Below are 26,870 nucleotides of genomic sequence, written 5' to 3' on the forward strand. Positions count from 1 at the left end.
AAAGGTTGAAAATTACGTAGCACTCACGTGTAGTACCACGAAGCAGTGGAGTTCTCCTGTACAATGAGTGCAGGCCGGTTTGTTGAGGTTGCAATTTGTTGCAGATGTACCAAGACCTCGATATCGCGACGCTGCTTTGTGACCTGTTCGTGGAATGTCCAAACAAGCGAGACTGCGGAATGGACCTTCATCTCAAGGATCTGAAGGTACGTGATGTCATTGCACAGGGGCAACGAGCGTTATACCATTGTACAGCCTTTGGCAGAAGTTTGGAGGCCAGAGGATAGGGATGGGGTGCGAATCCGAGCCGAATGGCGGCACTGCCTTCATCCAAGCCCGCTTGCTCCGAGGGGATAAAGGGTGAGGGGAAGATAGTGGCGCGCTGGTTTCGCGGAAGTTTGTGCGGCGTTCGCGTTGTCGATCCATTCGTGGTAACTCTGGGCGAGGGCGCGTGCATCTAGCCAAGGCACAGCGCATGCCGCAGCGTAACTCTTCGGGCACTCTGTAGCCGGCACGCGCAGCGCGAACACCTAAGCTGCTGCGTCCGCCCGACAACTAGTTGTAAAAACTGTTTCGCGTTATAGTTTCCAAGCCCTGAAGAATCCAAGTGGTCCTGACATCTTCAGCTCAAGAAACAACGGCCTCATGCCAGTTTCGAGTATTGCAACGGGAGGCGCCCGTTTTTATGCTCCTTACCTACTCATGGCGTTTATTTCCAGCCATAAGATCCGAGAACTTCAAGAGGCTTATTCACCCGGGCAACGCGACGAATGGAAGAATCTTGTATCGTATGCTGCCGCCTCAGAGTTAAAAAAAAATTGAAACAGCCCCAGCATTTAGAGAAAAGTGAAGAACACTATTATAAATGTGCGAGGAGCAAACCAAAGTTGGCAGGTGGCGAGCTCGTTTCCTCGACGTATCACAGAGTGATGGCGCTTGGCTGCTGATCTGAAAGACGCGGGTTCGACCCCTTCCGCGGCGGCTGAATTTCGACTGAGGCGAAATTCTAGAGGCCCGTGTACTGTGCGATGTCAGTGCACGTTAAACAACCCCAGGTGGTCGAAATTTCCGGAATTTACTGCGGTGTCCTTCATAACCTGAGTCGCTTTGGGACGTTAAAATCTCCTAAATTAAACTATTACATCCTGGTAAGTAGGCTACAAAACTGGTTCATTTTGCTACAAAACTGGTTCATTGCAGACTCACTATATTGAATGCCAGGCGGAGGTAAAGTGTCCCAAGTGCGGCGATGATGTCCGATCCAGTGAATGGGAGGAGCACGAGAATACCTGCGCACAAAGAAGCGGTTCCAGAGCGACTTCAAAGGTGACAGTAGTGATTGGTTTCCTAAACTGGTATATATATATATATATATATATATATATATATAACCATTGAGATGTTTTAGTTTTCATAGGTTTGGCCACGGCTCACAACTTGCACAAATTGCTCGTCAAAAGATCACCCAGCTGAGGAACGTGACACCGCCCCCCTCCGCAAACTGTGAAGGAGATCATGCTTCGTACAGCACAACATGCATGCAGCATGCGGCATGTGCAGCTTGGCATTATTCATACCACGCAGTAAAATGCAAGAAATGAGCTCACTGGAGGCACTTTCCAATGCTGCCCTGCAACCAGAACCACTGCCACCTTGATATACTTTTCTTTCTGTATGCAATTTTACATTGATTCCCATGCACAAAAAGAAAAACTCCTCAGGAATATATACAGCAAGATATTTTTGCACTGAGGGAAAAGTGCAAAATGTACACACATTTCTACATACCCGGGCAACACAGGTAATCGGCTCAATAATGGAAGCGTATGGGCAACAGCCGTCCTACAAAGGACCAGTGTGAAGCTATCCGTTTGCAATAGTGGACCGATTAACTGTGCTGCTTGGGTAGATGGTTCTAACAGGACGCAAATTTAGTAGTGCGATAACAGAAGGATATGGGAGAAATTACAGCCTCAATGCGCTTCAATTCTGGCAGCAGAACGTTACGGCATAGCTGGAGCTGTAAAAAAAAACAGAAGGAAAACGTTTAAAACAGTGTTATCTACACTCACTCACTCAGCTTGAATAGGGGAGTAAACACCATAAATGTTGTGCAATTCATAATAGGAGGCATAATACATAACTCAGTCAAAGCTGAAGCACAAGGACGTCAAATAAAGTTCTGTTTGGTCCATAATCACGTGGTAATCATCAAGAAAGAGAACGCTGATGCATGCGCCGCACGTGCCCGTAATCAAAATGTTAAACAAGTCAACACACCCCATAAAGACTACATGAAGTTTGTACAAAATAAACTGAGCGAAAAATTGCAGGCTGCGTGGGACAATGAAGTTAACAAACTGTACTCTGCAAAGCTCGTCCTGGGTGAATGGAAGACTTCTAGGCACCAGGAGCATTTTATAGAAGTAATTCCCTCTTCTCCGCATTGGACGTACACACCTTACACACAAATTACTACTGATAAAACAAGAAAACTCTTCGTGCAAAATCTAGAAATGAACTAGCACTTAATCACAATTTATTCTCATGCGCCAAAGTAAAAGAAGTCAGAAGAAAGTAATTTATTCAATTTTTTTATCAATGCATTATTTTTCATGCAACGCCTCTCTTAGGTGATTATTGCGATGTTAACATGTCTGGTGTTTTTTGCTTTTAAAAAAAGGAAGGCCTTTTTGAGCAACTGTAAATTTTGACCTACTGCTTTGCTTTACTCTATGACAACCTTAGCGTCAATCGCATGGCCTAGTTCTTTATATGATTTATTGGGAGCCCCCAGGTAATTGCCCAGCCAGGGATGGTCGCTGAGGTTACCCGACATTCTTTAATGATGGCACTATTAGCCATTTCTAAAAATTTATTCGCTTTGAAAACAGTAGGTAGCGGAAATAGCTTTTTCCAGCCTGTAAGTTACTGTTATTTCTCAAATTTTTACAAAATTTCAGAGTAAACAATTATTATACACATTGAGCTTTGGGCATGATAGCCTTACATGCTGATGCACCTGTAAACTCAACACAACAACGCACAACACATCGTTCTTCATAGCAATGCGACATTAGAATTCCTTTTTTGCTGCGCTTGCAAGAGACGACGGCATTCGCGCTAAATAAGGCACCTATATTCTGTTCACCTGCATACTGTTTTAATGAAACCGTTAGAATTTCGTTAGGGTCTGAGCTCGTAATATGACTGCTACTAATTCTTACTTATGTAATATGCATTTTAAAGACTTCAATGACCAAGTTAACTTGCAGAGCACAAGAATGTCTTGGCCAGCGGCTCAATAGAAATCTGAGCAGGTAAGATCGCAACACAGCTCCAGTGTTCCACAGTACAGTAGGAATCGCATTTTGTACCATCCTCTGAAAATTTTTTTGATGCCATCAGTTTATGCTTGATTGACTTCCATCGTTTACCAAACATTTCAGCAGTACATTTTAAGCGGTGAGATAATCGCGGAGATACCAACATAAAAGGATTAAATCATGGACACGCCTCGATGCGAGGCAAAGAGTGTTGTTCACACCTACTGCCGCGACTCTTGTTCCCTGAAGAGACCGGAGAGTGAGCAGAAATTGAATCGTGCAGAGAATTGCATGTTTAAATCGGAAAGTATTGTATGGTTAATGGGGAACGAAACCCGGCATCGGCGTTGACCAGATTACCCGTAAATGCGTAAATCCCGTAAATCCGAGATTACATCACTCCGGTAAGAAAGAAAAATAAAATTTGCTCCGAAGGTGCACCGAACTGCATCCAGCATTTTCAGATTGCGAGATGAGCACGCAAACCACAGACTACAAAAGCACGTTCCTTCTTGGCGAACAAAAATGAAGCTAGTATATAGTTGCCTTACGACTCTATGCTCTCGAGAAGATTCATCAGAAAGGAAAAAAAATGTATATGAATAGACAATAAAAACGAAAAGTATATGAGTAGCCTTAGGTGCCCTCCGTAAATTTTTTTTTGTTAAGCTTGATGCCAAGCGAGTAGCTCGCGCTGCCATGAATGCGAAAAATTTTTAGAGCCATTCTTACCGAAATTTAGGCATTAATTAGCGAAATCTGCAATAGGTACAGTTTTGCCCTTCAGCCGTCCATTCGGCAATGCAATCAGCTTCTTCAGGTGTAAAAGAATTGTTGTTGTAAGGGAAATAAATGAAATCTCGCCTAGCCTCCCGTTATCTCCCACCCTAGGATAAGCTTTATTTGAAATGAATTCATTTAAAGTACCAAAATTCACTTTAACAGAAATAGGTAAATTACTTTAATTTGCTCAATAATTAAGCTCTCACGGCGAACGCAGCACACTCCGCGGTAGAATGCAAGGCTGTAGGATTAAAGCAAAGCAAAAACAGCTGTAGATTAAAAAAAAATGGTGGAAACCACTCCGATGGCTGTCTAAGAACTGCGAAAGAAATCCACATGTTGCCACGACTGTAAGTTTTAGTACAACCTCGTAATTTGTACATTTCAGATTTTCGTTACTCATCTGTGCCTGCAATGTTCTTGTTGCTTTTGGTTCGGTTTCCAGTATCGAGACTAGCGTTTTGTGTAAATTAAAGGAGAAGCATTTGGTGGTCTTCAACTGGACTCCGCTAGTGAAGACGTAGTCGACCTCCATGTGTTTTTTGCACCTAGTCTGTTGCGCTTTTGTCACATTATAGCCCTTACTTGTGTGCTTGATGAACCATTTGTTCTGCTTTGCGAATGCCTACGTTAAGATGCCCATATCACCAGTGGCTCCTCTGTGTCCTTTCAATTATTGTTGAAAGGTATTTGAGCACCATAGCATCGAAACAAGGTTGATTTAGCGGAATTAATTTATCTGCTTGTTTGTGGCACCGAGAATTACTACACTGCCACGCGAACCACAACGATGCCATCAAACCTCCAGAGGGACTGCTGAGCGAGTTGGTTGTGTATACTTATTTTCCCACAGCGCACAGTATCACACTTACATGGAAAGAAACGCAGCCCAAATCACTGGGGTGCGTTTCCGTCCGTGTCTTTTATGTTTGTTGTGGGGAATTGAATACATAAACCTTGATCCCTGCGAAGCACACATGGCTTACTCCCTTTAGAGATATTCTTTCATTTTCATTATGAAGGGGAATTAAGATTTCACTCGTTCTGCAATTTTCGATGTCACTGTTTTTGTAAAGCTCAACTCTCGTCGTTCGCACGATATCCGACGCAAACCACAGCCGATCGCAACACGCTGCACTGCACTCCTAACAAATCTTTCTTGATGTGCTACGTAAAGTGCGCTTCAGCCCAGGCAGTGCGCGGTTGTTCTTTCTTACGACGTTGTATAGCCACACGCATATTTACAAGCCTGGTCTCGGGTTACTTGGCTCTTTCACTGGTGTGACCTTGTCGGACGGCCTAACAAGGAGCATCGTCAAGTTCACTGCGTAGCGGTGGCGGTCGGGGGCTGCACGTCGACGTTAAGTTTAATTGAGATCCTCTTGCTATGAGGCCTCACAAGCGACCACCACCCACTGACCTTTTTTTTTTCTTATGTCTGTCATTTTTTTTTCAACGCCTGCCGTGCTCCCACCGGCCGCTTGCTCGTCGCGCGCGTGCATTAGCGGCAGGCATATCGCGAAATCGTGCGGAGGTAGTTAAATAATGTTTAGCATTAACATAAAAACATGCGTAATTGAAAACACTAAAGTGCAAAGTATCTTCTTCATATCGTACATGTTTCTCAACGGGCGGTCTTGCCTTACTGCAGCAATACCTTATGTGAGCGCCATGAGAAATGCCTTCGCTATCTTCATGATACGGAGTGCAGTACGTTCTTCCGTCATCCTGTGCTCCATAGCCTCATCAGCTCTTCTTGTCATAACAGCACACTCGGGCAGCATTTTCGAAGCCGAATGTTTCGCCGTATCTCTCTCTCACGCAACACTCTCCTATTTCAGAATGTTTCCACTACGCAGCAGGAGGAGCGACAACCACCTTGTACACCAGCATCAAATCCCGACGCTCCAAGCTCTATAAATACCAAGAGGTTTCAAAATGAATCAGGTGCTGGGACGAATCTGTACCCTCATGCCGAGCTTGAAAACGCTGCGAAATACACTTTAGGTGTTGCACAATGTCAGCAGGTCGTGCCGGCCGTGAGAGATGCCTCGCTGACAGATCAGGTGAGTTGGCGGCCCAGATTTTCTCGGTCAAATCTGGTAGACCATTTTGAGTGTATCGGTAGCAGTTCACTGCGTAAGTCCGACCCGAAACTCTTCTCGGCACACATCCCGGCAAATTTCCCTGCACACTTTCCGGCATTATTGCACGGCTTTCCGGTGAGAAGATATCGAACTACAAATGGCAGATAGCGGCGAACGGTCGAATTGTTGTGAAATACACACTCTCCCCTCCTGCTTTTCCTGACTGAAGGGGTATTCAGGATGCGCTAAATATTTTTGTTTAGAGGTGGATATAAGAATAAAAATAGAAATTGCTTGCAGTGTAACTCAAGCGCGGCAATTAAGAGTTGTACAAAGTTAATATGATTCGGACAAACTGTTAGCCCGTTGAATGTGAGTCACAAAGTTAAAACGATGAATTCGTGCTTGATGGAGCAGCGCTCAAAATTTATTTGAACTAGTCGCCCGTCCTGTTCACCTTAGCCACTTCAGATGAACGTTATTTTCTACGTCACTTCAACCCGTCCTCACTATTACACCTCTCACTTCTACAACAATGTGCCACCGTGGTAGCTCAGTGGTTATGGCACTCGGCTGCTGACCCGAAAGACGCTGGTTTGATCCAGGCTGCGGCAGTCGAATTTCGATGGACGCGATAATCTAGAGCCCCGTGTACTGTGCGGTGTCAGTGCAAGTTAAAGAACCATAGGTGTTCGCGCCTTCCGGAGCCCTTCACTACGTTGACCCTCATACCCTGAGTCGCGTTTGGACGTTAAAGCCCCATAAAACGAAAACCATAACACAACAGTCAGATGAGTCGGCCAGCTTCCTTCTTTCCCCTCCAAAGCAAACAAATTGGTTGGTACGTACCTGTCAAGCATCAAATTAAAGAAGTAATGTTTTCGTTTAGGCTCCACTTGGATATTGTTTAAACCTCTTCTTCACTTCATATCGAGGTACATCATGTAGATCATGCTTCTAAATTCCTAAAAGGTTTTATGCGAAACATATCAACGTAGGTTTCGGGCCTTCGCGCGACGCCGGGCAGTGGCCACCATGGAACTTCAAGTGACCTTCGAGTAGGTCACGCGACATGACGTCACGTGATGACGTCACACAGGCTGCAGATGGGGCCTCATATCGCGCCGTCGGTCGCCTCCCGGCGGTGGCCACCATTGACCTTGAAGTGATATCACACGATGTGACGTCACGTGATGACGTCACACCGGCTGCAGATGGGGCCTCATATCGCGCCGTCGGACGTCGCCCGGCGGAGGCCTGCACGCTTCGGTTCGCGCCGTCGCGCGCGACGCGGCGGCGGCGCCACCATCGCTGCATCACGTGATATGTGACGTCACGCCAGGGATGAGGCGGCGCGCGCCCGCCGTCGCGTCAGTCTCTGGGCCCGCAACCGCGCCAGCGTCTTTGCGCCGAGCGTGTATGCGGTCAAGATGCCTCCAAACGCTAAGGACATGCTTCGCATCCACTCTGCTTAACCTTGATAAGCCTCCAATTTTTTATGCGAAGCATATTAACGTAAGTATCGGGCCTTCGCGCGACGCCCGGCGGTGGCCACCATTGACCTTGAAGTGAGATGACATGATGTGACGTCACGTGATGACGTCACACCGGCTGCAGATGGGGCGTCATATCGCGCCGTCGGACGTCGCCCGGCGGAGGCCTCCACGCTTCGGTTCGCGCCGTCGCGCGCGACGCGGCGGCGGCGCAACCATCGCTGCATCACGTGATATGTGATGTCACGCCAGGGATGAAGCGGCGCGCGCCCGCCGTTGCGTCAGTCTCTGTGCCCGCAACCGCGCCAGCGTCTTTGTGCCGGGCGTGTATGCGGTCAAGACGCCTCCAAACGCTAAGGACGTTAATAATAAGAATGCAAAACGAAGGCTGCTTCGCATCCACTGGGCTTAACCTTGATAAGCCTCCAACCTTCTTTGGTTTACTTTCTAATGTGAATGAATTTCGGATAATTTAAGAAATGGTGACCTTCTTCAGATTTAAGACACATTTGACAATGAATTCATTTTTTTTTGAAGCGTGCGTCATCGTTAAATGCATTTCTACAAGTGCATCCTTTTGAGCAAGGCCATGTATACTTGGGCAGTCGGTTTTTAATTTATTGGTTCAAGCTGCAGCATTTTAAAATACTTGCAAATTTGACGCTCTCATTTCTAGGGAAGAAGGCCCGAGACATCCGATACGGAATATAGGAAAAACTGCCAGTTTTGTGGCAGAAGAGTGAAAGCTGCGAACTTCGAAATTCACTTAACGAGGTGTCCGAAATCACCGGTTACTTGCGTTCACTGCGGGGGAGCCTTAGAGAAGGCCGATAAAAAGGTAAGCCACTTTTAATATCTCTGTGTGAGAAGAAACACTTTTTCAGGCTCGCATGGATGACATTTTTTGGATGGATACAGGAAGGACATTTTGAAATTATAACAATTGTATTTGGAGCGACTTCTTACGTGAACATGAAACTACTGCCGGTATGCTAGGATAACTGAGTGTGTGCATTGGAAGGCAACACAACAGGCTTCCAGGAAATGTTGCCAGTAGAAGCGATCACTCATATTAAATGGCTAGGAATCAAAATTAAGAAACATACCGGGACGGGGCAGTTGAGCATGGCACAGGATGTTGGCCACTGAAGACCGTGAGAATCACAGCAGTTCCTTGAAGAATTGGGGGCTCATTGAGTATCGCAGCGTTTAGGAGAAGAGGCGAGGCTTTCTGCGCCAGGATGATGAAAGAGTTTGAATGCCTTAGAAGATTTCTGACATGAGAACTCATGCACTAGCGGAGAGCCGTAATCATAGAACAGCAGTTTGAGGACATCGCCCGTATTTAGCCTCTGCTCGAATGTTGACTACTGCAGGTACTGACAACGAAGAGACGAAGGCCGCTTGAACGCGGCTTTGCAGAGACGTTGCAGCAATGCAGAGACGTTGACCCCTTGAATGCGGTAGCTCGCGGTGATCATCCACTGAAAGAGGCGCAGATTCGATGCACGTGCGCGTCCGATCGCGCACTCAGTCAAACTGGCGTGACCCCGCAAAAAATGCGGTCTCTCGATAGAGGCAGTAAGACGTGGTCGCCGGAGCAGCAAGTTTCCCAGGCACCTTCGGCGATGGATCGAGGTCTGCGTACGAGTTCACGACCTGATCTGACTGGCAATAGCGGAAAAATTGCTTCTGGTCACATGTTCACTTGATTTGCATTGCAATCAATGCCCATTCTCGTGCCGCGCACTTCAGCTCATTTGCATGCTCGTGGCCCGTGCTCGATCAACTGATTCTTTTATTTAGATCATCAAACACCCCATAGGCTCCATTAAGTAGCAAAATGTTTAAGCACGGGTGTAGACAAATGATAAGTGAGTAGGAGCACGTGAGGAAAACTATGGAATTGGAAAAGTGCTCACAGTTGTGATTAAAATAAAAAATACCGCACAAAATATGCTAGTAATAATCACCTTTTCAGAATCGGTAATAGAAGACATAGGAGAATTCAGTATAACATTTAATCAAGAATATGAAGGAATGATTGGTTTTCAAAACGTAGCTGACTAGCTAATATTAGTAACCCGATTGCGATCACCGTTCTACACTTAAGGACGTGTGTTAACAGTAGCTTTAAATGCATACGTGCCGCCAAACAGGCGCGTCAAACTTTCATGGGTAAATAGGCTTCCGGAGATGCCATAAAGTTGCGAAAGTGCGAAGGTTCTCTCTGGTTGCAATGACTATTGTGCAGCAAGCGCAGCATCAGGACCATTTTTCGTCACCTAAAACATGGAAGGAACACCAACGACTTCACTTCAGTGACACTTGAATGCCGGTATGTTGGAAGACGCTGAAACACGCCACTCGGTTGAGAATGGATTCGAGCAACTCGATCAGATATGACCGGTGCGGGAATGAATTATAGGATATGAATTCATGTTCAGGGTGAAGACATAGAAAATGCAATATTGTTCGGTTTGTTTCTTGGCGTTTCACATAGCCGTGCGTACGCGAAGTCTTTACAGCGATTTTTTGTAATGTTGACTAAATGTTGACGACGTTTCGGCTGCAGGACCAGCCTTTTTAGAAAAAGGCTGGTCCTCCAGCCGAAACGTCGTGAATTAAATCTTGTTAGGTTTTTCAATTTCTGGTGACTTTATCTGATGTTCATCAATCAATATATATATATATATATATATATATATATATATATATATATATATATATATATATATATATATATATATATATATATATATATATATATATATATATATATATATATATATATATATTATCTTTAAGCGGTAACATATCCACTATTATTCTTAATCGAACAGGAGGACAAAATAAATAAACATATATATATATATATATATATATATATATATATATATATATATATATACACACACCGTATTTGCCGGTGTACAAGACGCACCCCCATATATGCAGGCTGTCATTGAAAAAATTGGTATATAAGACGCAACCCAATTTACCCAGTTAGGCTAGTGAGGCTTAATTAAACATGCTTATGCGGCCATCGCAAAATCCACCGTACGTGTGAGAAGTTCTTCAGCAACGCTAAGTGATCGAAAAAGGCAACACTCACGCCATACCCGCCCGCGTTTTAGCACCAAATAAAAAAAAGCGAAAGAACTCTCTTTACGTCCATAAAAATTATTTTTACATAAAACCTTCAAAGTCTTCACCTTCGGATACGCTATCGAAAAGGCAGCGCAGCTGCAGCATTCTCTTCGCACTACGTACTTGCAAAGGGTGACTAAATAAAACGTCGGCTTCTCTTGGCTGTCTTGACAATGGCGAGAAGCGCGACTGTCGCCATCTTTTATCATTTCACATTACCTTTGCGTGGGGCATGGAGTAGTAGTAGTAGTAGTAAAAGACTGTTATTCGACCAAAATTTATAGGCCGAGCATTTCGACCGCCTGGGCGACCAGAAGCCGCTGTTCTTCTTCCCCTTCAGCGCCAAGCCAGTCGAGCCAGGAGGTGATGGATAGAGAGGGTGGGGGGAAGGAACCCGACTGCTGAGCAGCCGGGCAAAAGAAGAGGCAATGGGCCAGGTTCGCATAGATACAGGGGCAGTTGGGACAGGAAGGGTCCGATCGATAGCGATAGAGGAAGAGGCGGGACGGGGTGATAACTGCATTCATCTGAATGTGCCGAAGAAGGCGAGACTCCGGCACCGTGAGTGATGGATGAGGGGGAGGGTAAAGGCGTTTGTCGAGGCGGAGCTCAAGGTAGACTCTTTTATGGTGCGGCGAAGGGTGAGTCTCCCACCGTCCTCCGAGGGCTTGGGCCAGGGGATCAACGGTGCCCGGAAAAGTGTGTCGCGGGCGAGCTGAAGGGCCAGCTCATTGCTGTCAATCCCTGAATGCCCAGGGACCCAGCGGAGGAAAACGATGGAAGGCTGCAGTGCGGAGACCGCTCGTTCGACCTCCTGTTGGAGAGAAGGGGTCAGGGTGCGTTTCTGTATGTGGTGTATAACGGCTTGTGAGTCTGAATAGACTGTGTACTCTTGGAGAGAGGGAAGGAGGGCAAATGACTGGAGGGCATGCGCAATGGCGAGAACCTCGAGGGACAATGCGTCTGGAGGGTGTAGATACGGCCCGCTGGTGTGGGTTTCAGGAGCAGGGAGGTGTGGATGGTACAGGGCGTAGCCGCAGGAACCTCGAGGAGCCACGAAAGAGGCATCCGTGTAAGCTACACCCTGGGTATCAAAGAGAGGGGAATGGTGCTGCGCGGCCGCATGACGACGTCCGGCGTGCAGGACGGGGCACATGTTGGTCGGGAGGGGAAGGATACGAAGATTGGGGGCGGGGGTGGGAATAGGAGAGGTAAACGGGGAGTTTGGAATGGGCGAGATACCCGCTTGAGTCAATAACCACTGACCCTGACGGGTAAGGGAAAGCCGGGCAAGCTGCGAGTCACGATGGAGACTGAGAAGAGAACAAAGAGGATGGAAGAGGCCTGTGGCAAAGAGCTTAGTGGTAGAGGTAGTGATAGGGAGGTTGAGAGCTGCCTTGTAGAGGCCCACAAGGGCAGTCTCGAGAGCGTTAAGTTGAGTCTGAGTGAAGGAAGCGTAGGGTGCAAAGTACAGGACCTTGTTGAGGGCCAGCGCGTGGGCAACTCGGCACGCGTGAGCCTCGTGGAGACCTGAGCGTCGAGGGACCACGCGCCGCAGGAGGTGAGTTACAGAGTGGCAGGTGGTGACAGCGCGGTGGAGGGCTTGCACATTCTTAGTCGCATGCAAAGGGAAGCCAAGAATTTTGCACTGTGTGACGACAGGAATGGGAGAGCCAGAAAGGTGGAGAGAGACGAAGTGGTTGTGTGAGCGCTGGTAGGAGGAATGGTTGAGAAGGAGAAGCTCGGATTTCTCATGGAGTATCCTTCCTCCAAGGCTTGGGGCATGGAGGAAGGAAGTTTTCCTTCCTCCATGGCTTGGGGCCTCCGAAACGGCCGCGTGTTTAAGATCCCGGAAGTGGTCAACCCCGTCGTTTCATGATAAAGTTCACCTAAAAAAGCTGCTAACGGCGTCTCCGTATTGAAGTATTAACCATGTTAGAACCGCGTTATTGGTAGTAATATTTTTCCGGTGAAAAAAGCTTGAACATGAACCTGAGTAATTTCTGAACTCGCAAGAAAAAACCTGGAAAATTCTCATATAAGACACATCCTTGTATAGGACGCACCAGCAAGATTTTTGAAAAAAACCCGCGCCTTATACACCGGAAAATACGCTATACATATATCGCATGAAGCGATAACATATTCAGTAATATTCTAAATTGATGAACAGCACAAATTAAATAAATAAATTAAAAAAATCCCCTGTGCCCCTTGGTTTCTGTGGCTGTTGGCTTCTGTCATATATATATATATATATATATATATATATATATATATATATATATATATATATAAGGAAAGAGTTGAAGTACACTTCTTAGAGAAACATTTATTTACCGACGGTTTCGGACGGTGGACCGTCCTTCATCAGGGTAAGGTTGTTTGTGAACAAAAACGATCCACTTGCTCACGGCACCGCACACAGATGGAGAGGGAAAGACGCTCACCTTTGAGGAAACAAAACAAAACACGAAAACAAGACAGTGGCGGACAAGGGTGTTCCTGCCGATTAAGGGGAAAATGAGGGCTGCAAAGCGAGCAGACAAAAAAGAAAAGAACGACTTCAAGAAAGGGGAAAAGAGGGGGTGGGGGGAAGGGAAGGAGGCAAAAGGTTGTAGCGGAAGTGGAGAGGGGTGAGCTGTCTGCGAGGAAAACCGTTGAGAAGAAATATTGTGGGCGGAGGCTTCCTTCGGAGGGAGCGGGACGTTCGAACACGCGGGAAGAAAACATTATCGCACCCGTTGCATCACAGTGCCAACCGCCCGACAGAAGTGTGGTTACTGACTGTTTGAGTGTGAGTTACGGCGGCGGCGCGATCACATAGACGGAGAGTTAACCGGCCAGACGCCGGACGGAAACCTGATCCCGTGGCTGGGCCCCGCGGAGACCCAGCGCCAGCCCCCGGCCGCCACTCGTCAGCCGCGCGCCCCCTCGCAAAGACACTGCGCCGCCGATGAGGTGCCCTTTCCAAGGAGCGAAGTGGGGCGCAGAGCAACGAAACGAGAGAAAGAGGGGGCGTACGCAGAGCAGGAAAAATAAAAAAGAAGAAAAAAGAAGAAAACAAAAGAAGACAAAAAAAGGAAAAAAAAAGAGGAAAGAAAAAGAGGCATGAGAACTTGCAAAAAAGTGAAAAAGGGGGGGGGGAAGGGTGGCTTGCTAAGTACCTCCCTCATCTACCTCACCTTTTTGAACAACACGAGGTAGCCCAAATTCACTTACGGCCCCTTGTTAGCGCCCTGCGCCCTCGTAAGGCAGGCAAGTAGATAATTGGGCTATCTAGCTGGACGACCGACGAACGGGATTCACAGTGATCCACAACCATATTAGTGTATAGCAACACTCCTAATCCTCGTTAGCAAACCAATGTAATGTATTGAGTATCATTCTTTTCGTTCTACTTGAAGTGGCATTTAAAAAGGGGGGGGGGGGGGGTGGAAGGCCCCCTTATGGTTTACTGCAGAAGTCGTTTCAGCAGCAATGTTTGCGCATAAGAAAGAAAAGAAAGGTTGGGGTAGGAGAAAGGCGACATGTAGACGCAAACACTCAAAATGGTATGACTTCAGGCGATTCAGTCGAGGAGGCGGTGAATCTCACTGGGCCTCTGATTTCTGAAGTGCGGAGAGAGCTCCGGGGTTCTCATTTATACCGGCCTGCACCGTATTAAATTTGAAAATAAAGTATGACTCTCGTTGTTCCCGCTCACGGGTATTTTTGAAACCGCTCTGTAGCAGAGTGACTTTAATTTTGTCGAAATCATGATTTTCTTGACGGACGTGTTTCGACAGGGGGAGGAGAGGAAGTGATTTGGCATGCGCGCGGTGATTATTGAATCGAATTCGGAAGGGATTCTCGGTCTGGCCAATGTATTGCATTTGACAGTTGCCGCACTCGAGCATGTACAGTACGTTACTACTGTCACAATTCAAGTTCTCTCGAATGGAGTGTTTGAAATTAGAGTGTGTGCTCTGAGCCAATGTCGTTTTCTGCATGTGCTTGCAAACTTGACACCGATTCTTCCCGCAAGGCACGCAACCTACAGGCTCTTGTTTACTTATAGTAGAGTGAACCACATAATTTTGCAAATTTTTTCGTCGTCGGTAGGTGACCCGTGGAGCCGTTGGGAAAATCTTTGAGAGTCGGTCGCTTTGTTCGATGATGTTAAAATGTTTTCTTAGAATTTTGTTTACATTCGGAAGGTTGTTCGCAAAGGTTAAGACTAGATTAGAGCGGTGTTCATTGGGAGCTGCTGACGCGGGATCCCCAAACAGTTCGTTACGATTTCTCTCTTCCACTTTTCTAATTGCATCGTCGACAAAAGAGAGCGGATAGCGCTGATGATTCAAAACCTCCCGCATACGATTAGAATTATCCTTAAAATCTTCTGAGCGTGAGCACACTCGTTTGAATCTGATGGCCTGAGAGTATGGAATAGAGGTTTTGCAGTGGCGTGGGTGGCAGCTCTTGTAATGGAGGTACTGTTGTCTGTCAGTGGGCTTCCTGTAGACACTGGTGATTAAGACGCCCTGTTCTATTCGAATCAAGACGTCCAAAAAGTTAATTTGATTGGTCGAATAGGTGTGCGTAAAAGAGAGGTTTGGATGTATGTTGTTAAATGATGAGATAAACTGCATGAGTTGGTCCTTAGTGCCGGTCCATACCATGAATATATCGTCCAGGAAGCGTCTGTAGAAAGCCGGTTTTGTTGGATATGACCGAAGAAAGTCCGATTCAATGCTGTTCATGAATATGTTGGCATAGTTTGGCGCCATCTTTGTGCCCATAGCGGTGCCACTCGTTTGTAGGTAGAAAGAGTTGTTGAATTCGAAGGAGTTGAGTTTGAGAACCAGATTAGTCAGTTCTGCGAGGGTACTTTTGCTGGGAGAATCCAGGCTTTTGTATTTCTCATATGATGTGATCAGAGCCCGGATGCCGTCATCATGCGGTATATTAGTGTACAGGGATACCACGTCCAGGGTTACCAGAAAAGCTCCTTCTGGAGCAGTAAATTGACTTAACTCTTTTAGAAAATGAGTAGTGTCACGAATGTAAGATGTGTGTTTAGGAGGGATATGTCTGATCAGAGAATCAATGTAGCTGGAGATCGGTTCCGTGAGTGTGCCAATGCCGGAAACGATCGGTCGACCCGGATGATTCTCTTTATGTATTTTTGGGAGCATGTAAAAGCGCCCTGGAGACGCATTTAATGGCGTCAGCGCCTTACTTACTCGTGGCGGTAATTCACCTTCACCGGTGAGTTGTTTCAAGGTTTTTTCTATAATTTTGCTGTGCTCAGTGCTGGGGTCTGATGAAAGCAAGCGATAGAAATTGGAGTTATTGAGTTGGCGGTATCCCTCCTGGATATACTTTTCTTTATCTAAAATTACTATGCCGCCTCCTTTGTCAGCGGGTTTAATAACAATGTCTGTTCGCTTGCTGAGTGATTCCAAGGCGTCACGCTCTTCCCTGGAAAGATTCGGTGGTCCCGGTTTGTGTGCCTCGAAGTCCTGAATGATGTCTCGACCACCGAATCCGATTCGGTGGTCCCGGTTTGTGTGCCTCGAAGGCCTGAATGATGTCTCGACCACCGACCACAGGCGGCCGGGGGCTGGCGCTGGGTCTCCGCGGGGCCCAGCCACGGGATCAGGTTTCCGTCCGGCGTCTGGCCGGTTAACTCTCCGTCTATGTGATCGCGCCGCCGCCGTAACTCACACTCAAACAGTCAGTAACCACACTTCTGTTGGGCGGTTGGCACTGTGATGCAACGGGTGCGATAATGTTTTCTTCCCGCGTGTTCGAACGTCCCGCTCCCTCCGAAGGAAGCCTCCGCCCACAATATTTCTTCTCAACGGTTTTCCTCGCAGACAGCTCACCCCTCTCCACTTCCGCTACAACCTTTTGCCTCCTTCCCTTCCCCCCACCCCCTCTTTTCCCCTTTCTTGAAGTCGTTCTTTTCTTTTTTGTCTGCTCGCTTTGCAGCCCTCATTTTCCCCTTAATCGGCAGGAACACCCTTGTCCGCCACTGTCTTGTTTTCGTGTTTTGTTTTGTTTCCTCAAAGGAGAGCGTCTTTCCCTCTCCATCTGTGTGCGGTGCCGTGAGCAAGTGGATCGTTTTTGTTCACAAACAACCTTACCCTGATGAAGGACGGTCCACCGTCCGAAACCGTCGGTAAATAAATGTTTCTCTAAGAAGTGTACTTCAACTCTTTCCTTATGTTATCAGCAGTCGAGCAAGTTTTTTCATCGTAATATATATATATATATATATATATATATATATATGGTTTGGTTTGGTTTGGTTTACGGGGTTTAACGCCCCAAAGCGACTAAGGCTATGAGAGACGCCGTAGTGAAGGGCTCCGGAAATTTCGACCACCTGGGGTTCTTTAACGTGCACTGACATCGCACAGTACACGGGCCTCTAGAATTTCTCCTCCAAAGAAATTCTAGCCGCCGCGGCCGGGATCGAACCCGCGTCTTTCGGGTCAGCAGCCGAGCACCATAACCGCTGAGCCACCGCGGCGGCCATATATATATATATATATATATATATATATATATATATATATATATATATATATATATATAATTAAAGAAATAGGCGGCAAGTGTGAGTCTATCATTACAAAAGTTTTGCAAGCCGTTTTCTACTTTCCAAACACCCCCAAGTTTTCTTGACAGCCTTAATCGGACGAGTTTTATAAATCGAAGTTTGGCGTTGACATCGCAGAAATCAATGCTAGAGGTTTTAGAACGTAGAATTAAAAACATCACCGATTGGTTATAATTGGATCCTCATGCGCGGCAAATCGTGTAGTGAAAGCAATTTAAGGTGGAGCGCATACTTTTCTGCAGAGCTGCAGTACTGCAGCGCAACATTTTTGCTGTGACAGATCTTTGCAACAAAATTACATCATAGTGATTAGTAATTTGATGCACCGAAAAAGTTGGTGAGGTTTTCAGTGGTTCTTGAAGAAAAGGACAGCGAGCAGATATGGAGCAGTTCAGGCAGAAAGGAAGAATGAACGAAACGACTGGGCTTGTTAAAGCCCTGAAACATTGTCGAAGAGACAGAAAACATATAGTCGATGCACTTTCTCCTTTATTTCAACCAACTGAAGCAGGGTGAGAAGGTTGAGCATGTTGGTATTGGTTCATAACCGATATGCTGTAGTGCAAGAAGAATGACGCACTGAAAAAGTTGAACATGCATTGTGATCTTTCCTCCAAAGTATCAATCATCAACCAGTTAGATTCGTAGGGTGGCGAAAAGAATTTACAGGTAAACTTTTGTAATGATAAGATTATTTCCTCCTTGTGGACACGCTTTCTGTTAAGAATAGATATGCATTCGAGCCTCTCTGGCATCAATCGTTTGTAGCTCTTTCACGGCATGAGAAGAGGGGTGCTACGCGTTGCGTTCGTCGTCTAGGGCTGGGACACGTGATCATGTAAGGCCGAAGTGCAAAGGTGCCAGACTCTCCCAAATGCCTCTCGGACGCAATAAGTAGTCAAGAGGTGAGAAAAGAGCAACATGGGACAGGTAGGCAAATTCAGCACGAGTTGTGAACGATGCGCGAAAGCTCGTTGCCTTCAAGCACCGACAAGTCTGCGCCCGCACATTTGTAGCGAATAAGAGGTTTAGCTGTTAAAAAAACTGTGCGCACCACACACAGCTTACCGCTACGCGCCACATTGCTCATACGTTGCCAATTTCTTGCTTTAAACTAGACATTTAAGCTAGACATTTCTTAGCGACAGTGAGGACAGAGGCCACTGAGGGAAATGCCTCCCTGGTAAAGGCCCTTAGGTTCAAGGCATTTACGCTAAAATGCTTTGCTGTGAGGCCGTTAGTTCAAATATCTTTAGGTCGAAGCTATTTAGGGCTAAAGCCTTTAGTATAACAGACTTTAGGTGAAAGGGCACTTTCAGATTCACAGCACGCATGAACCTTAAGTGCCTACCTTAAATTTATCATGTGGTTGTGGACGGCTTTTCAAGTGGTTTGAAAGCCATTGGGACCTCACAAGACAGATATTTTTTTTTTCAGATCCATGAAGACACTTGCAAATCAAACCCAGTGAACAATGCGAAGGAGGTAAGCAGATTTCAATTTTCCTGTGGCACGATGCCTGGCCTGCCATACGCGCTCCACCCCATTCTTATTCTTCTAGTTATTTCCCTCTCATGATCCGGATCTGCGGTCACTACCTGCCCTAAGTAGACATATTCTCTTACTACTTCTAGCACCTCGATACCAATTGCGAACTGCTGCTCCCTTGCAAGGCTATTGAACATTACTTTGGTTTTCTGCATGTTAATTCTTAGCCCCACCGTTCTACTCTGCCTGTCTAGCTGATTGATCATGCTTCGCAGTTCTTGTCCTGAGTGGCTTAGCAAGGCAATGTCATCAGCGAATCGCAAATTACTCAGGTATTCTCCATTAACTCTTATCCCCAACTCTTCCCATTCCAGTCCCCGGAATACCTCCTGTAAGCAGGCAGTGAAGAGCATTGGCGAGATCGTGTCTCCCTGCCTGACACCTTTCCGTATTGTAATTTTATTGCTGACTTTATGGAGAACTATAGTAGCTGTGCAATCGTTATAAATATCTTCCAATATTTTCACATAGCACTCTTCCACACCCTGATTCCGCAATGCCTGCATGACAGCTGAGGTTTCCACTGAGTCGAATGCTTTCTCTTAATCAATGAAGGCTATATATAGGGGTTGGTTATATTCTTCGCATTTCTCTATCACCTGATTGATAGTGTGAATGTGGTCTATTGTCGAGTATCCTTTACGAAAGCCTGCCTGATCATTTTTGTTGACTAAAGTCCAAGGTTGTCCTGATTCTATTAGCGATTACCTTAGTCAATACCTTGTAGGCAACGGACAATAAGCTGATCGGTCTGTAATTCTTCAAGTCCTTGACGTCTCCTTTCTTATGAATTAAGATAATGTTAGCGTTCTTCCAAGCTTCTGGTACTCTCGAGGTCACAAGGCATTTCGTATACAGGGTGGCTAGTTTTTGTAGCACAATCTCTCCTCAGTCCTTCAGCAAATCTGCTGTTACCTGATCCCCACCAGCTGCTTTCCCTCTTTGCATGGCTCCTAAGGCGTTCTTTACTTCCTCCTTCGTTACTGGCGGGATGTCCCATTTCTGTGCTCGACTACGTCCCTCAGTAACTTGATGATTACATTCGCTACTGTATAGATTTGTGTGGAACTCTTCGGCTAATTCAACTATCTTATCCATATTGCTGATGACATTGCCCTGTTTGTCTTTTAGCGCATACATCTGGTTTTTACCTATGCCAAGTTTTCTCCTCACTGATTTTAGGCTACCTCCATTCCTTAGAGCATGCTCGATTTTCTCCATGTTAAATTTTCTTATGTCGGCTACCTTGCGCTTATTTATTAACTTAGATAGCTCTGCTAGTTCTATCCTGTCTGTAGAGTTAGACGTCCTCATGCTTTGACGTTTCTTAATCAGATCTTTAGTCTCCTGAGATAGCTTGTTGGTATCCTGTCGAACCATCCTACCACCTACTCCTGCGGCGCGCTCTGTAACGATAGCTGTAAGATTATCATTCATTGTTTCAACCCTACGGTCGTCTTCTTAAGTTAAAGCGGAAAATCTGTTTTGCAGCGACATTCTGAATTCCTCTACCTTCCCTCTTAATGCTAACTCGTTAATAGCCTTTCGATTCACCAGTTTCCTCCGTTCCCTCTTCAAATCTAAGCTAATACGAGGCCTTACCATTCTGTGGTCGCTGCAACGGACCTTACCGAGGACATCTACATCCTCTACGATGCCAGGGTGTGCACACAGTATGAAGTCTATTTCATTTTTAGTCTCACCATTAGGGCTCTTCCACGTCCACTTCCTGTTTGCTCGTTTGCGGAAGAAGGTATTCATAATCCGTAAATTATTTCTATCTGCGAACTCTACTAATAACTCTCCCCTACTGTTCCTAGAACCTATGCCATAGTCACCTAGGGCCTTGTCTCCAGCCAGCTTTTTACCTACCTTTGCATTAAAGTCGCCCATCAGTACAGTGTACTGTGATTTTACTTTGGTCATTGCCGATTCCACATCCTCATAGAAGCTTTCAACTATCTGGTCATCATGGCTTGATGTAGGCGCGTAGGCCTGCACCACCTTCAGCTTGTACCTCTTATTAAGCCTAATTAAGATAGCTGCCACTCTCTCGTTAATACTGTAAAACTGCTCGATGTTGCCAGCTATATCCTGATTTATGAGAAATCCCACACCTAGTTCTCGCCTATCTGCTAATCCACGATAGCACAGTACATGCCCGCCCTTTAGTACTGTATACGCCTCATCTGTCCTCCTAACCTCACTAAGCCCTCAGGTCATGAATGGTAGCTTACCGATATCCATGAAGAGAAAAGTATATAACAGCTGTATCCTACCGGCACTCACCTATGGGGCAGAAACGTGGAGGCTAACAAAGAGGGTTCAGCTTAAGTTAAGAACAACGCAGCGAGCTATGGAAAGTAAAATGATAGGTGTAACGTTAAGAGATCGGAAGAGGGCGGAGTGGGTGAGGGAACAAACGCGGGTTAATGACATCCTAGTTGAAATCAAGAGGACGAAGTGGGCTTGGGCAGGGCATGTAATGCGAAGGCAAGATAACCGCTGGTCCTTAAGGGTAACGGAGTGGATTCCAAGAGAAAGCAAACGTAGCAGCGGACGGCAGAAAGTTAGGTGGGCGGATGAGATTAAGAAGTTTGCGGGGATACAGTGGCGGCAACTAGCAAAGGACAGCGTTAATTGGAGAGACATGGGAGAGGCCTTTGCCCTGCAGTGGGTGTAGTCTGGCTGATGATGATGATGACGATGATGATGATGCCTGGCATCGTAGTCCGCGTTAGCGCACGTTGAAGGCTTACGTTGCCAAAGCCGCTAATGTCTCAACATTGGTTATGTATTCTGCTAGAAGAGTTCAGATAAAGAGTACGCATGTACTTCATTGCGCTTATTACTGTTTGGAAGTCTGATATTGTTGGAAATGCTTCTAAATTTTCAGTGTGCTATAATTAGGAGGGAGGAGGGCTCAGTTTGTGTCAACACACACGCACAAGCACATACGCCTTAACACGCACATACACACACAAGCATGCATATGTACATATATAGAAGAAGGGGTTACAACTTTGCGATTATCTTCATTTAATACCAACAGTTACCAACGGAGGACCGTCCTTCATCAGGTGCGGTCACATAACAGGCGCACGGACGCACGCTCGTTGACGCCACCGGTCACCAAAACCATGGAGCGTAGGCGATGATTATGTTCTTTAAGGTCACTATATGATAAAAGATTACAGTATTAACGATGATTAATTACAAAGCAGAGAGCCTCCGAATTTCGTGTCCGGTGCTCCGCCAACTGATCTACGGCGACGGCTATACAGTCTTCTGCTTTTAAGGGTATTTACGTGTAGTGTACCTGAACCTTAAGAGTGTCCGTTAGCACCACCTTGGGCCATAGCGGCGGGCGTCGTAGACGTGTATTACCCCGAGTGCCACGTGAAACTTGCCACTGGCTCAAGTTGACCCCAGTCACTGTCACGTGGGGAGAGAGGAGAGTTGAGAGATGTGAGAGGAAATATGGAAAGAACAGACGCGTGTAGCAATAACCGAATCCTGCGAAGCGACGACGCCGGCTGTAGCAGACACCCCATTCACGCCTGCAATCACCTGAAAATCGTACGAGACCCCTCTTACGCCACCTATGGCATCACGACTCCCAGAATCGAACAAAACTGGCTTCAGACAAAGATATAAAGTGACAGACAAACACACAACGGCTAAACGCTGGGAATGGACACTATAAGTGAACGGCCAACTTGAGCACCACAATCCACCAAGGTGGACATGTGCTCCATGGTGGTATGACCTTTCACCTTGACCTTTGTCCTTGATCTTGTCCCTGGTAATTTCTAGAATTTGGCCCGGAGCACCCCCGAACAAAACTTTGGTATGGGTTATTCGGTGGCTCATCTTAAGGAAAGTAATATACAGCGCAAAAAACAGAGACAGCAGAGTCCCAGTCCTGTTGTTTGTGTCTTCGCCGCTGTCCCTGTTTTTGCGCTGCATATTATTTTCCTTAAGATGCACCCCCGAAGTTTGACCTTGGCCAATTTGGACCAAAATAATTGTCCGACTTTTTCGTGCCCGACACGGCTGCGACCTCCAAATTTGGCCCGGGGTCATTTCCGAAATCTTGGCCCAGGCCACCCCGAAAAATTTACATTGGCAGATTTGGACCAAAATCGAAGTCCAACCATAACTGAGCGTGCCCGACACGACGGCGAACTGCAAATTTGGCTCGGGCAATTGCGAAAATCTTACCTTCGCGATTTGGGGTGCTTGCGAACTAGGCTTAAGCAAGTTAAAAAACCTATGGTGTACCATGTCTACAGAAGGTGCATCATAGTGCCTCATGTGAACCGTTGTAGATTTGCCTCCAACCTTTAACGTTTCACCCTTCACCGTGGACCGTGACTTTTGACATATCACCTTAAATGAGTTTCTTCAAGATGGGGTCACTGTCAGGTGGCGTGTACATAAACGTCAGTGTATGGCGTGTACATAAACGCCGAATTTCCGCGCTTGCCTTATTAGCCATGGAAGAAAAGCAGTCGGGACCATCTGCCTTGCCATGCCTCAGCTATCGCTCGAGCTTTGAGTGTAACAGTTGTTGAACTTAGCGAATTTTTTTCTTCAGCTTTATACTCAGTTATCTTTTAGTAATAAAAAGGATTACCCTATAATCTCTACAAAAATAAACATCCCATTGTTTCTTGGTTTGGGAAACTCTTGCCTTTTTTCATATATAACGAGCCCCTCTATTCTATTGAATTATATATGTATATATGCTGTTAATATACCACCCACGTAGACATGACAGAATTCTTAGTGTTTCGAATTTACAGTTTTCGTCTCGTCCAGTATTACATAACCAAGTGTCTGTAACTCTAATGTTTCGGTTTTTGTTTGACGATCACGGGTGCCGTAAATTATTCAGTTTGTTCGGCCTAGTACTTTTATCAACCTTCTCTCATGGGCAGTAAACGTATTGAACCCATCTGCTTTCTCCAGCCGGGAAATTTTTAAACACTTCCCTTGGATTATCTTTTTCATGACGCATCCTAGATTTCCATGCTAGTTACTGTACTGGTGGTAAGTAACTATTATACCATTGTTGAATAGTTGGACTGTGGCCAGCGGAAGAGATTGAAAACAAGCGTAGCTAGCCTGATCATTCAAGTTTTCAAGAATTCGCGTAGTTATTTGTACGTATCAGACTGGTGAAATGTCAAAGTAAGCAATGAATATTCAAAGAACACTGCTGTATGGCGCATCCCAATGGTACGCCGTAATGGCTACCAATTTTTTACCGCCGTAAAAGTAGAACTGTTTTAGTCAGGCGAGGTTCAGGGCTGGATGCCGCATGGCTTGTATAACTGCACTAAGAGCTTTGCTTGCGTTTGGAGGAACAGAAAAAACAACCAAAGAGACCTTTGACACCCCCTACGGTGAGGCGGAAACACCATTTATTTTCCTTTAAACCCAAAACTAAATATTGTTTTGCATGAGCAACAGATATCAGCGTCTTTTTTTCAGCTCACATTACAAGAAGGGCAGGTTTTCTACAGCTTCGGTAGCGCTGACTAGAAACTGTGGAAACAATGATTGCATCCTTTTTGAGAACTGAAGAGTACATAGCTCGAAAGTCTAGATTGGATATTTTAAGTGTTTTTGGTCTTATCGCCTTTTATCACTTTTTACTGGCGGCTAGCTTTATATACCAAGAGCTACGTCTTCGATGTACCCAATGTACATCACCCTATCTCGCCCTATCCCAATGTGATCAATTACTTCAAAGCGAACCTGCTTCGTAACGGTGCGTTTTGTAGAAAAAAAAATGAAAATCTGAGGACTTATCCAGAATTTCCAGCTTCTCTCCATCTGAAGAACATGTTCCTGCAGTTTATGACTAGCTGGAGCTGAAAGACCAGTTCAGTTAACTGGTGGATAAGTGATTTTTTTTTAAGAGACGGGAAAAACCAATGCTCAAAGAAAAATCCATGACTCTTATGCTTCCCTTTTAAGAGGGGAACATGATAGCTTATTGCAGCGCTGCAAGGATATTACTCATGTACGCGTGAGTACACAAAGACAATTCACAAACTAATGGACCACAACACATTTACTAGCTCCAGTTTTATAAAGTTCGGACTAAAGAGCCTTCGAATGTCTTCTGCGTGTGGAGGCCTCGCAATCTGAAGGACCTGGGTTCGATTCCTGGTATCTTCACAAAATCTTTTTATTTGCAAATTATCCTGTTACCGCGCCGACAGCGCCGACAAGGCCAGCGATGCCATAGCGACGACACCAGCTTTTCTTCGACGCGAGCTCCTTAACACTGTCGCGTTAATGCTAAGTCATTGTACTAATAGATCCAAGATATATATTTGCTGGAAATCACAACTTGTTGAATTTTCGGAGCGTATTAATCGTGCACACATCTAAACCAATACGTCAAACTCGTAATATTTATGAATTTGTCTGTAAATTATTCTTTTGAAGCTTTCGGAAATCGAAGAACTGTATATAAAAATTATTTCCTAAACTCCTCTTAATTGGATTATGCGATGTAAATGATTGGCTTGCTCACCTCAGTTTGGTGTTTGGTGCCCTGTTCTGTAGTGGAAAAATTCGGTAGCCTAAGCAATCTGGATTGATTTGCTTCAAATCGATCTGTTTCCTGGAGAGTACACTTTGCTGAGTAGTTCCAGAAATAAAAGGAGAATGCACGTAACAGTTGCCAGTGCACGATAAAGAACCCGAGGTGGTAGATATATCCGGAGCCGTCCACTACGGCGTCCCTCGTAGCCTGAGTCGCCTTGGGACGTTAAGACACAGCAGAAGAACACGCTGCGCGACTCGAAAAGCGTCGCAGCTAACGCAACTGACCAGGCTTAGCCAGAGCTAAACCACGCCTAATGTTCTGCCTGGCTTGCGGGTCCCAGCCAATGTTATGTTAGTTAGGGGCGTAAATTCCCAAAGGTTCTGAGCCTGCTTTCTCGACCGTTTTGCTACCGTACTATGCCTGACACCGAAAAGATGCTCCCTCCTCTCCACCGTAACGTGACAGCAGTGGAACTAATACGATATCGGTGTCCTCAAAGAACAAAGATATGAAAGTCTACCTTTAACGGCGAATATCCTCTGCGCAGCAATGCAGTTTTATCGCTGTATTAGGAGGAGCCGTATATTATGGCGGTTTCGAAGCAATGCGATCTTACAATTACGATGATTTATTTAGTTCTTCCCATCGGTTACAAAAATTCTTTGAAATGAATTTGCATTGCTTCCTCTCGGATATTCTTCACTGTGTTGACCTCGCTGTCGTATGAAGCCGAATGTGTCGCATTCGATGAAGAAGCATCAGACAACACTGGCAGGGGTCATCTCGACTAACTGCTGATTGGAGTACTCTGCCATTGTTTTTTCATTGCGAAAGCAATACTACGCTCATGAACACCCTTTCGCGTAGCGGCGGCTGGCAGCCACGTTTGCCCTTTAGAATAAACTCTGAGGTCCTACCAGGGTAGAGATGGGCTACGAAGTCGAGTCGTCGCGAAGCGGCGGCCGGTAGCCATGCGTGACATTTAGAATGACCTATGACGTCATACCATGCCTAGTGACGTCATAGCGTGACATCATACCAGGGTGAGAGATGGGCTACCGAGTCGAGTCGTCCCGCAGCGGCGGCCTGTAGCTACGCGTGACCTGTAGACGCGGCGCACTGCGTTCCTTCCGTTAGAGGCGCTGGGTTCGGTTTCGCAACCTACCAGGCTTAACCAAAGCTAAGCCCCCCCCCCCCCATTTTTTTTAATTCTGCGCTCCTAAAACTAATATGGGGGACATGAACAAACCTGAATCTTCCGTCCTGATAGCTCTAGCTAATGGTACAACATCAATAATCTAT

General features: G+C 46.0%; 1 protein-coding gene across 3 annotated transcripts in view; it reads left to right on the top strand.

Annotated features, from left to right (window-relative positions):
- LOC149329819 (uncharacterized) overlaps positions 1-26,870 on the top strand; it is a 79,544-nt gene that overhangs the window by 8,565 nt on the left and 44,109 nt on the right. Inside the window, exons 3-7 of one of the 3 annotated variants that reach the window (XM_089560507.1) lie at positions 105-206; positions 1,201-1,326; positions 5,951-6,175; positions 8,366-8,527; positions 18,890-18,937. In XM_089560507.1, the coding sequence (XP_089416633.1) occupies positions 105-206; positions 1,201-1,326; positions 5,951-6,175; positions 8,366-8,527; positions 18,890-18,937 (663 nt within the window). Of the gene's footprint in view, positions 1-104; positions 207-1,200; positions 1,327-5,950; positions 6,176-8,365; positions 8,528-18,889; positions 18,938-26,479; positions 26,851-26,870 lie in introns of those variants that run through there. The other 2 variants (XM_089560508.1, XM_089560509.1) reach the window with 2 other exon arrangements.

This window comes from Amblyomma mixtum, chromosome 9 (assembly GCF_055824585.1).
Source record: "Amblyomma mixtum isolate Tamu chromosome 9, ASM5582458v1, whole genome shotgun sequence".
Lineage (NCBI taxonomy): Eukaryota > Metazoa > Arthropoda > Arachnida > Ixodida > Ixodidae > Amblyomma > Amblyomma mixtum.